This window comes from Triturus cristatus, chromosome 6 (assembly GCF_964204655.1).
Source record: "Triturus cristatus chromosome 6, aTriCri1.1, whole genome shotgun sequence".
In the NCBI taxonomy this organism is placed as follows: domain Eukaryota; kingdom Metazoa; phylum Chordata; class Amphibia; order Caudata; family Salamandridae; genus Triturus; species Triturus cristatus.
This window is the reverse complement of record NC_140589.1, coordinates 185695449-185706743: the sequence shown is the minus strand read 5'-3', so window position 1 is coordinate 185706743 and position 11295 is coordinate 185695449. Positions and strand designations below refer to the sequence as shown.

The 11295-nt window shown below is 44.4% G+C and overlaps 1 protein-coding gene across 1 annotated transcript in view; it reads right to left on the bottom strand.

The window, feature by feature from the left end:
• Window positions 1–416: 416 nt before the first annotated feature.
• The window catches only part of LOC146816604 (cysteine-rich venom protein TEL1-like), a 313131-nt gene continuing 302252 nt past the window's right edge, over window positions 417–11295 (bottom strand). Inside the window, exon 6 of the mRNA XM_085609534.1 lies at window positions 417–585. Coding sequence (XP_085465660.1) covers window positions 417–585 — 169 coding nt within the window. The remainder of the gene's footprint in view (window positions 586–11295) is intronic.

Here is an 11295-nt window from a genome sequence, read left to right as displayed (position 1 = left end):
CTTTTGATCGCTGTCCCTCTGCTCCCCTAACTACCTACAGAACTTACAACCTACTTTCAGCAAACCTTAAACTTGAAAACTCCCCCTCCACCCACCCCTCCCTAGTGCCCTCCCGATTGCGCCTGGTCAGGAACATATAGCATGTGTGGCGGGTAACAGGAAAAATTGAGTAATCCCTAATCGTGCGTGCTTGGCAGGGGGGCCAGTGGTACGACTTCGTCCGCTGCTTCCTCAGAGCTCTCACCCTCCTCCCCACTGGCTGGGCTATCTCGCAGGGCCTGCACCATCACCTCCCATACCATTGCCGCCGCCTGAGCCCGGTCGTCCGGTTGAATGGATTTAAGTATTTGTTGTTCTACAGGGCAAACTGAAGTCAGAAGCATATAAAAACAAAAAAATCAGCACTGCTTTTTTTTTTAACATTTCCCAAAATAGACATACACATTAATGGAATATAAATTGTAATGTTTGGAGAAAGTAGTTTTAGCAAACTTACTGCAAAGTCCCTTTTCGCAGTCCTTCAGACATTGAGAACATGTCTTGCCCATTTCATATGGTCGTTCAATCTGACCAGCATAATTGCCTCTGAAATTATATAAATATAAATGGAGCAATATTTATAAGTGACATTTAATCTGATACTAAGCAAAGTAGAGTATCTCTTTCTATCTTTAGATGAAAGCCTGAAAACTTTGATATCATTCGGGACTAAGATGAATACTTAAACAAGAATGACCAATCTCAATGATACCAAAAGACACACAATTGATGGACGGAATGCAGAACAAATCAAAACATTCACTCCCAGTCAAAAGATCTTGGTTAAATCCATCAGTCTTTTGATCACCATGCCACCACAGTTTAGACCTGGCCATATGCAAATAAGTCTTGACCCGGTACCTCATGGGAACAGCCCAGCCCGAACTGTCAAGCTAGGTCCTCCCTGGACCGGAAACAAGCATCCTATGACCGGTTTCGGGATTTGACCCCTCATCATCCAGGATAGCTTGAATCCAGTAGCATAGTAAGCCCGGGACCCACGTCTGGGCATACCCGGTGCACTTAGGGCGAGAAATCAAAAGACACTCCAAGCCACTGGAGTCAAGCTATCCTGGCTGATGAGGGGGTGAAACCCCGAAACCGGTCCTAGGATGCTTGTTTCCAGTCCAGGGAGGACCTGGCCTGGCAGTTTGGGATGGACTGTTCCCATTGGGCACAGGGTCAAAACTGATTTGCATATGGCTGGGTCCAAACTGGAATGGGATGGTGAGCAAAAAAACGATGAATTTAGGCCCAGATCTCTGTACTGGGGTGAATGTATGATATTGTTCTGTATTCTGTCCATCAATAGTTCTTTTTGCAATCTCAATGATGCAGCAGTTTACAATTTAGAATATCACTGTGCTACCCTGTTGCATATATTTTTAATATTCCAGAGGTTCCACTTTCTCTTTTATTTACAAATTTAGGGAAAGAAGATACATTACAATATCACAGAAAAGCATACACATATAACACATTACAAACAATGTCTTGTAAAGGTTCGATTATCCATCCATTAACAACTTTGAATAGACAACAATTGTAAGAAAGTGGATTATTATTTGGGGCGGGCGGTGGCCCACCTAAAGTAATAATACAAATAACTTGTCTGGGCCGACCCTGAAGTCACTAAATTATTGTTAGATCACCCCCACCCCCTGGTAACTATGGCACAATGCAGACAGGCTTAACAAAGAGCAATGTGTATTTATGCAGTTCCTCATCAGTAAAAAGTCAAAACACCAAACTACAAAAATCCCAAACCAAATGCTAATATTGGAGTAAGATTTAATAAACAAAATGACACCAAATCAACAAATAGCCAATAAAGGTAAATGGAGATATGGATTATTAAGGTTGTGAGTAAAAATACTGTCAAAAGGCAATAAGCACCAATGATGGTCTATGGACCAGAACCTAGGCACAATTTTAGACCGCGATGGAGCATGGATTGGATACACCAAGTGGTTTTCTCCTGGTCACATATTTTACCTTCTGAATTCAGTGCCTAATCTAAGGTTTGGCAGACAGAGTAAAGGCAGACAGGGTGGTGTGGGAACTTTACATCCACCACCCTGCCTTTACTGCATCTGCCAAATTTAGAGATGTTACCTAGCCCAATGGATATCTCTATAAATTGACAGTAACTACCATCATGGTGGGGACTGTCAATGGTAGACAATATTGATGGATGACTCTGTCAAACATGATGGACAGCGTTTAACTTTTCCAAGCATTGCTATTTTAACAAAAACCTCTCAAAGTGAGAGTTTGTTTATAAAATAAAAACTATGACCCCCCTCACCATCACAGTTTTTTCCCATGGTGTTAGGTTCATTTTTAGGTTCCCCATTAGCAAAGACCTTCTGTTTTCACTAAAACTATATGTATACTTACTTAAAGGACATTTCCATTAGCTTTCGTCGTCCGTTGTTCTGTTATTGTGACATCCACATTTTGCTTCAACCCCCTACAGCATACAGCAAGGGGCAATGGGTCAGCCTACTTTAGCCACTAGTTGATTTCACTTTGAGAGAATGCATTTTGCTTTCTCGCAATTAAAACATCCACACACATGGTTTTTCCCATCAGTGCCAGTGTATTTGTTTTTACTTTAAAATTACTTTATTGTTGTCTTTATGTTTAGAGCCTGATGTGATAGCAGGACATTTTAACAGATGTGAGTAGAGCGCCTGTCTCCTGCCTAGGCTGTCGTTAATTCCTTTTCGAATGCTGTTATTTCACAGCATAACAGACTGAGTACATTTGAAACTTCTGTATTATTCTATTTTCACTTTGCACGCAGTACAAAAACTGAAATCTTCAATATTATACAATGTGAATTCATAAGTGGACAATTCTTCAGAACATGTTTGTTAGAATTTGGGTTTCTGGTCCCTGCAGAGGTATGCACCCTGACCAAGCAGAAACCACAATTCTAGTCAGGATAAATCAGATACATACCATAAATTAACCTGTGCTCACCCAGTGGTAGCTTAGCACAGGCAGGCAGACTTAACTTAAGAGGCAATGTGTAAAGTATTTGTACAACACTTCAAATAGTAACACAGTGAAAACACCACAAAAAAGACTCCACACCAGTTCATAACTATAGTGCATGTTTTTATGAATAAAACAAGGTCAAAATGACTGAGACTTAGAACAAGGGGAAAGCCAGCATGCCCTTGGTGTCACTCTGGATTCTAGTGACAGAGGTCCAGTCTTATCTCAGCAGGGCAGAGGGTAGCAGTCAGCAATGCAGAACATCAGAAAAGCAATTCTTCTAGCGCAGCAGACCAGTAGAGTGGTAGTCCTTGTAGCAGCACAGCAGTCCTTCCTCCTGGCAGAGTTCTTCACATGTCCAATAGTGTCTGATTTGGTGGGCTCAGAAACCCATCCAGTACTTATACCCAGTTGTGCATTTAAAGCGGAGGTGACTTCAAGAGGGGCTTTGAAGTGCACAGAGGTCCTCCCTTCCAGCTCTGGCTCCAGATTCCCTATAGAGAGAGATGCAGCCCTTTGAGTGGGGACAGGATACGGACTATTCAGGTGTAAGTGACAGCTCCTCCCTCCCATCATGCTCAGGATGGCCCATAAGGATGTGGATGGTCACTCAGCCACACCTAAGCTCCCTTTGTGTGTGGCTGTTTAGAGGGGATGCACAAGGTCCAGCTATCACCCACCCCAGATGTGTATTGGAGGCTGTAGGCACTCAGGGCTAAGAGCGGAAAAAGTGCTGCAGCAAAAAATGATGATCGGAATGATGAATAAATCAATTTTTCTCCCCAGTCAAGAAATTGGGGTTGAATGCATAATTCGTTTGCTCACTACATCAGCCCAGTTTGGGCCCAGCCATATGCAAATCAGTCTTGACCCTGCTCCTCATGGGAACAGTCCCATCTGAACTTCCAAGCCCGGTCCTACCTGGACTGGAAAAAAGCATCCTGGGAACAGTCTGGGACCCCTCATCAGCCATGCTAGCTTGAAACCAGTAGAACAGCAAGCAAGGGACCCCTGTCTGGGTGAAACATCACTCATGGTCAGTGACATCACAGATGGCATCTCAAATGACTTTCACTGATGACATCATCCACAGACCCACTCACCCACCCACACCCCCTTACAGCCTCTTGTACACCCACTCACACACCCACACAGCCCCTTACATACCCATTCACAGACCCATACCAACACTCACATACCCATTCATTCCTCCATAGAGGCACTCATGCACTCACTCACTTACTTGTAAAACCACTCACACAACCATTCACTTCCCAATACAGCAACACTTATAGCTACACACTCACCTATACAGCTACTCACACACCCACTTATTCACCAACACAGTCACTCACACCCACTCACTCACTCACCAAAGCAGCCTATCAACACAGCCAGTCATTCAACCATACAAGCCCTCTCATACTCACTGTAGATGTCATCAGTGATGTCATCAGTGATCTTACTGACCATGTCATAAGTGATATAATATGTGAGGGCATAAGGAGTGCATTGTGGGGACATAAATTATAGTTAGCTCAGGTATCTATAACTGCTGAATTTACACTGGTGTACAAGTGAAATGTCAGCCTAACTATAACGTCCCTGTAACCTTTGTTTTCAGTACATCTACATATATATGGTGGGTGGGTGAGTGGGACTGTATATATATCTAACATTCAATAAAATAGGACAAGCATCTCTCCTGGATTATATCTTAGTTGAGACTAGGCTGTGGCATAGAGCTCTTGACTTTGCAGTTCTCCGAAGACATGACAGTGATCATAATGCCTTATTTCTAACACTGAACATGCCGGAACTGGGAACCGCTCCGACTACTAGAACCCCTGTAGACAATAGTCGAATCCTTTCCAATAATAGAAGAAGAATCAAATGGGGGGCAATCCAGAAAAGCTGTCTGCATTATATGCAGCTGTCGTCCTGGTACTAGCAGAATTGGGAGAAGTGGTTGCAGTGGCGACCAAGATAGTCCCCATTGAGAAAGTTGAAGCCCTACACGCCAGTCTGGTCTCTAAGTTGGCTGATGTATTCCATCCGAAAATACACGCCAAGGGGAAAAAAGGGCCACCCGCTCATGGTTTGATGATAGTTGCCGGAGGCAAAGCGGGTTTTACTGGAGGCCATTAAAGATAAGGACAAGCCACTAATAAAACAAATGAGGGAACTGCACACTAAGACTACTAAAACAGCAAAGGAGGTGTGGGAATTGGACAGATGGGATGCTCCTAAATCTGCTCTGGCCAATAAAGATCAGAAAAAGTTCTGGTTTATAGTTAGTTCAGGAAGCTGTGAGGGCAAGTCAGCAATAGAACCCCAGATATCAGCAGAAGCGTGGGAAGTACACTTTCAGGCCTTATACACCACAAAGAAAGACCCTGTCCTCCACGACAATGCAACCATGATAAGGGATTGTGCTGTCAATGAAGAAGCCTCTGAATTTACCCTCCCTGAAGTCGTAAACGCAATAAACAAACTTTCCCTTGGCAGAGCTCCTGGATTAGATAAGATTCCAGGGGATCTCTACCGGGATGAACCGGAAATCTGGGGACCTTATCTGTGGCTTATATTCAACACCATTATGAAGGGTATGCCAATCCCCTAAACTTAGGCAGGGGCAGAAATAGTCCCAGTTCTCAAAAAAGGCTTGCCACTTCTGCCAGCAAATTACAGACCGATCAGTTTGATCGATGTCTCACAAAAACATTTTGCACGGGTAGTCTTAGACCACCTGCAGGGGTGGATAGATGACCATGATATTCTAAGCCCCTACCAAGCTGGATTCAGGAAAAACATCTCCACCATTGACCAAACACTTAGACTTCAACTAATGTTAGGGAAAACAGTGAGAATGGAGGGTGACAGACTCTATTTGATCTTCGTGGACCTAAAGACGGCCTTTGATTTGTTGCAGAGAATAAAGCTGTGGGGGGTGCTTAGAGATATGGGGATTCCCCCCTACCTCCTGACCTGACCCCTGATTTCCTGTTGACAATGGAGTAAGGCAGGGATGCGTGCTTGCCCCTACCCTGTTTTGCCTCTTTGTCAATTAATTGGTTTCCCAAATCACGGAGGTTAAGGATAATGACACCCCAAAACTGGCAGGTACCAGGGTGCCTGCAATGATGTTTGCAGATGACACCCTTCTACTGTCAAACTCCCCTATGGGCATACAGAGGGTTCTGGACAGCTTTGCCACTTTCTGCAACAACAGGGGATTAGAGATTCACACTCTGAAGACAAAGTTTGTGGTCTTTAATCCCACAAAGACAACTCGTCCCAACCCCAGCTTGGAGGGCATTGTGCTGGAAAGGGTGTCGACTATTTAGGCTAACCCTGACAGAAAATATGGAATGGGGCCCACAAATAGCCAAAGTCAAGCTCCGGCTAGCCCAGACCACTGGAGGAATTGCAAACTTACTGAGAAACTCATCCTCCAAACCCACTGAGCCTATAGTAGAGATCTATAATGTGCAGGCCAGGGCTGTGATAATGTATGGGGCAGAACTTTGGGGGCATTTCTGCTCTAGGGAAGTCAGCAAAGTAGAAAACAATGTCATGAGTCAGATCTTGGGCCTCCTCTCTACTACTCCTCTCATTCCCTTGAGGTTGGACTTAGCAATTAGACCTATTGGGGAGGAGCTGGGCCTTAAACCCCCTAACTTATTGGCGCAGATTATGGGTGACCCCGGAACTGGCAACCTTTAGAGCAGAATTAAAAGAGATATTGAGTCTCCCTGAAGCTGCAAAAATTTCCTGGTTTGCACATATAAAGGAAGAATGCAATAGGCTGGGAAAACTGACACTGTGGAGCAACCCAGAGGAAGCATGTTCTGTAACTTCACGTAAAGAAGTGGTAAAAGCCTACCAACTGAGCAAGCTAGCTGTTGTACATGGGTGTTTGTCTACAGGTCAGTTGACGCTCCAATTCTTGCTCTTGAAAGATGACTATAGAATAGAACCCTTCTTGGATGACATCCAGCCATTTTTTGCAAGGAAACTTTATGTCCAGTTTCGACTAGGCACCCTGCCGCTTTGTGTTTTGAATGTAAATGGTCAAATCTTGCTAAGCGTGAGTAGCCAGCTTGTAATTGGGAGGAAGAGTCGGAGCTCCATGTCTTTTTCTTTTGCCCTGCCTATAGACCAGCAAGAAAGCGTAGGCTTCTCTAAATCTGTAGGAACCTAGGATTTGTACACTGTGCTGAGGCGTTCAGCGTTCTGAAGTCTGACACTTGTAATCCCATTGTATTTGCCTATTCACGATTTTTGATTTCAATATGGCGTAGGTGCTGGACCTTTGTAAAATTGTTAGCCCAGCCGTAAGCGGTACATCATTTTTTACTCTTTTAGGTTCCTAATTTTCTTTTATTGTTTTAATCCCAAAATGAAATCAGTGTTTAATCCTTTTTAAATATATAAATTCTTTTATATTGTGACTATGATGCAATTTCAACCGTACTATGAATGTATGACGATCCATAAAATTCTTAATGCCGCTTATAATTAATTAATTGTATTTGTACTGATCCTATTGGAATTTCCTACATAGTGTTGTAACTATTAGTTATTGTCTTCCGCACCGTATACTCTTTGCACATGCACTGAATTGAGCTTATTGGATTTGAATTTGGGCCTGTACTGAATTCCAGGGTTCGTTGTAACTTTATCTTTTTATTCTTTTAATGGATTGTAATTTGTTTTTGTATACTTTTATGGCCGTAAAAGACCAAAATAAAGTTTTGCTGTCTGTCTGTCTGTATATATATATATATATATTAATATTGCCCACCTTCAGGAGATAACTGTTTGCTTTTGCTTGGCAGGAGCTGTAACAGCTTCTACCAAGTGAGAGCAAACACTAACTCTGCTCAGAACAAACTTGAGCTGTCAAACTGCTATATATTACCTACTGGCGGTCACCAATAGGTAGTTACAGTTAGGATGTAGTTTCAATTGGAAGAGCATTTTTTCATTTGCCAATAACTTTGGTGTCATTTAATAAATCCTCTGAATTTTTCAAAGCTAGTTTGATGCTCACTTCAGCTGCTGTCTCGAAAATATTGGGGTGACCCATCAAGCGGGGGCTGAGAATAAGGGGGAAGTCCAAAAATGTGTTTTCCCCATCTTAATATCCATAGGAAACTTGAGACACAGCTACAGCCTAAACTGCTGAACAGAATTACACCTAAGTTAGCAGAAAGGTAGCTGTTGTCCCAGAAAGCACCCTTTTGTTAAATGGTGTAAACCTGGTCAGTAGTTGCTGAGTTATTTAAAGAAATTTCCAGTTGTATATTTAGGGACGGAGAGGATCCGCAACCCATCCCGATCTCGTGCTGAGATCTGATTGGCTACCGACACTTCAACAAGGAAGTCTTGACAGCCATCTTGTGACTCGTTTGAACTGACTCACAGTAAAAAAATAATACAAATAAAGAAAAGGGGACAAGGTAGAAACCCCCTGACCCCTAGGCCTCTTTGCGGGGTCCCGAGAAAGCATTTTTGTAAAAACATTTGCCCTTAGCAACACTGGGTCCACAAATCCCACTGAAATTAAAAACAAAAACAAAGCAGGGGTTCCCTGTTCTTCATTTCTAATTGGCCCCCGGGTGGGCCAAGGTCCGGGGCACTTAGTGATTATAGGAGGGGGCTCACGCCCCCCACTCCTGGGGCTTAGTAATGCCCACAAGACCACAATCTTGCTGGGGCTTCTTTTTTTTTTAAATGGAGGAGGCTTTCATTGGAAAAAATGCAGAGCGGTCTTGCAGACCCCCTGCAGCCCTGGGGACCATCACCCCCCCCAGGGCAAACAGAAACAAAGAAAGCAGCTGCACAGACCCTTCCTGGAGTTAACATGGGCCTGGGGACGGCCACCCCTCCAGGGCCGGCTCTTACTATCTCGCGGTGTGTCCACTCCCGGGACATAGCTCTATGTTATGGCTTGGCTGGAGCATTACGGTAAAGCCTTTACCACTTCTGCCAAGCAAACTGTGCTGCACTTTAAGCAAGTGTGAGGATTTTGCTCTTGCCTGCTGAAAGCGGAGCACAATTTCTTTCACAGAAGGGAGCTGCATGTTCATTAGCTACCTTCCTGTCAAAGCAATGCTGGCTCCTGCAGGAGACGGCAAGCCGGCAGGGACTGTGGGGGCCTTGAGGCTCCCTCCATGGTCCCCATTAGAGTGGGTGTACTGGGTGGGCACTAGGGCACCCACAAGTGAGGCTGGGCCACAGCGGGTGGGGTCCTCAGGGCCAAAATTGACCCAGGACGGTGTCCCCCTCAGACAATCTCCCTGTTGGTTTTTTTTTAAGTTAAAAAAAGGCAGGCCCTGGGGGATGGGGTTCCTGCTCCTGAAAGCAGTCCGTGGAGGGTTATTATATTTGTTTTAAAAAAAGGCCAGTCCTGGGGGATGATGGATGGGTCCCTAAGGCCGAAATCAGCCAGGGGAAGGGGGCTACATGGCTCCCCTCTCCCATTCAAAATCAACCTGGCACGAGTGGAAGGGGTACACCAGGCAGAAATTGGCCCAGGGAAGGGAGGCCATATGGCCCCTGCCCTAATAGAAAAAAGAAAGACCATCAAGTCGCCGAAGGCCACGCCCCCTTTCTCCACCACTCTGCAAGTGGCACATAGCTGGATGGGGGATGAGGTCATCTTGGATGCTGAGGATTCTTGGGTGCCAACAAGCCCTCCTGTTACCTCCAGTAAGTCCCACACAGCAGGATTGATGAGAGGTGTTCATAGGCCATTACCCCCATTCTCCACCACTCTCAAAAAGCTCCTCCTGGCACACTGCTGGTTGGGGGATAGCGTCCTCTGGGATACTGAGGGTTCTTAGGGATCCAGAAGCCTTCCTGTTACCTCTAGTAAGTGCGACTAAGCAGGATTCCTGAGAGCTGATCAGAGGCCCCGCCCACATTCTCCACCACTCTGCAAAAGTGACTACTAGTTAAACAAACATAAGAATTCACTTAACAAAAACCAAAGGTTACAGGGATGTTATAGTTAATAAATAGGTTTTGAAAAACCTTAGAAATTCACTGAAAACCAAAGGTTACATGGTCGTTATAGTTAACAGATAGAATTAAAAAATTCACTGAAAAAAACATAGGTTACAGGGTTGTTATAGTTAGGCTCAGATTTCACTTGTGCAAAATCAGTGAAATTTGGCAGTTATAAATAGTTACCTGAGCTAACTATAACTTATGTCACTGCAGTGCACTGCTAGCCCATTGGATGCCACCCCACTATATGCTATTTCACTGTAACCCACTGCACTGTACACTACTCCTGTCTACGCCAGTCCACTGTATGCCACTCCACTTTATGCTATTCTATTCTATGTCACTCTATCCTATCCTACTCTATTCCACTCCACTGTATTCCACTGTACGCTATTCCACTCTACACCACTCCATTCTAAGCTATTACACTGTACGCAACTTCAATCTGTGCCACTCTACAGTATGATATTCTACTTTAACCCACTCCATTGTATGCCACTCCACTGTATGCAATTACACTTTACCTCTCCCCACAATACAGCACTCCAGTCTAAACCACTTCACTATACACCACTCTACTGTGCTCTACTACACTATAAGCTATTACACTTTATGCCACTTCACTGTACGTTACTACACTATACGCTATTACTCTATGCCACCCCACTGTACACCACTCCAGTTTACGCTACTCCACTCTAGGCTATTCCACTTCATGCCACTCCACTGTACACAACTCTACTCTATGTCACTCCAGTGTACTCTTCTCCACTCCATGAAGCATCATTATCCAAAAATCTACAATGCTCTGTTAATATTGATACAATCAATGTCAACATGCACAATGATGCACTCGCATACACAAATTAAATCACATCACTATTATCAAATGGGCCTGAGTTAAACCCTCAGTCAACACCGACTCAGAAGTACATGGCCAGGCACGCTCTGACACCCAGGTCTGGGGTTATTGACTGACAGGTTATAGGTGGGGTTGCATGTAGCCAGCAGACGAATGAGCGAACAGGAAACTCAGTTCAATGCCCCAGATATGACCAGCTACACCACAATGGTCCAGGGAGATTGGCCCCACTAAAGCACATATGGCTGGAAGGGTGTGCACATTCCAAAACACCATAAAGTCAGATGCCACATGAAGTTAAGAACACAAAGGCAAAGAGGATATAGCACACACAGTACATGCAGTGATCACGCACCCCTCATGCTGGATAT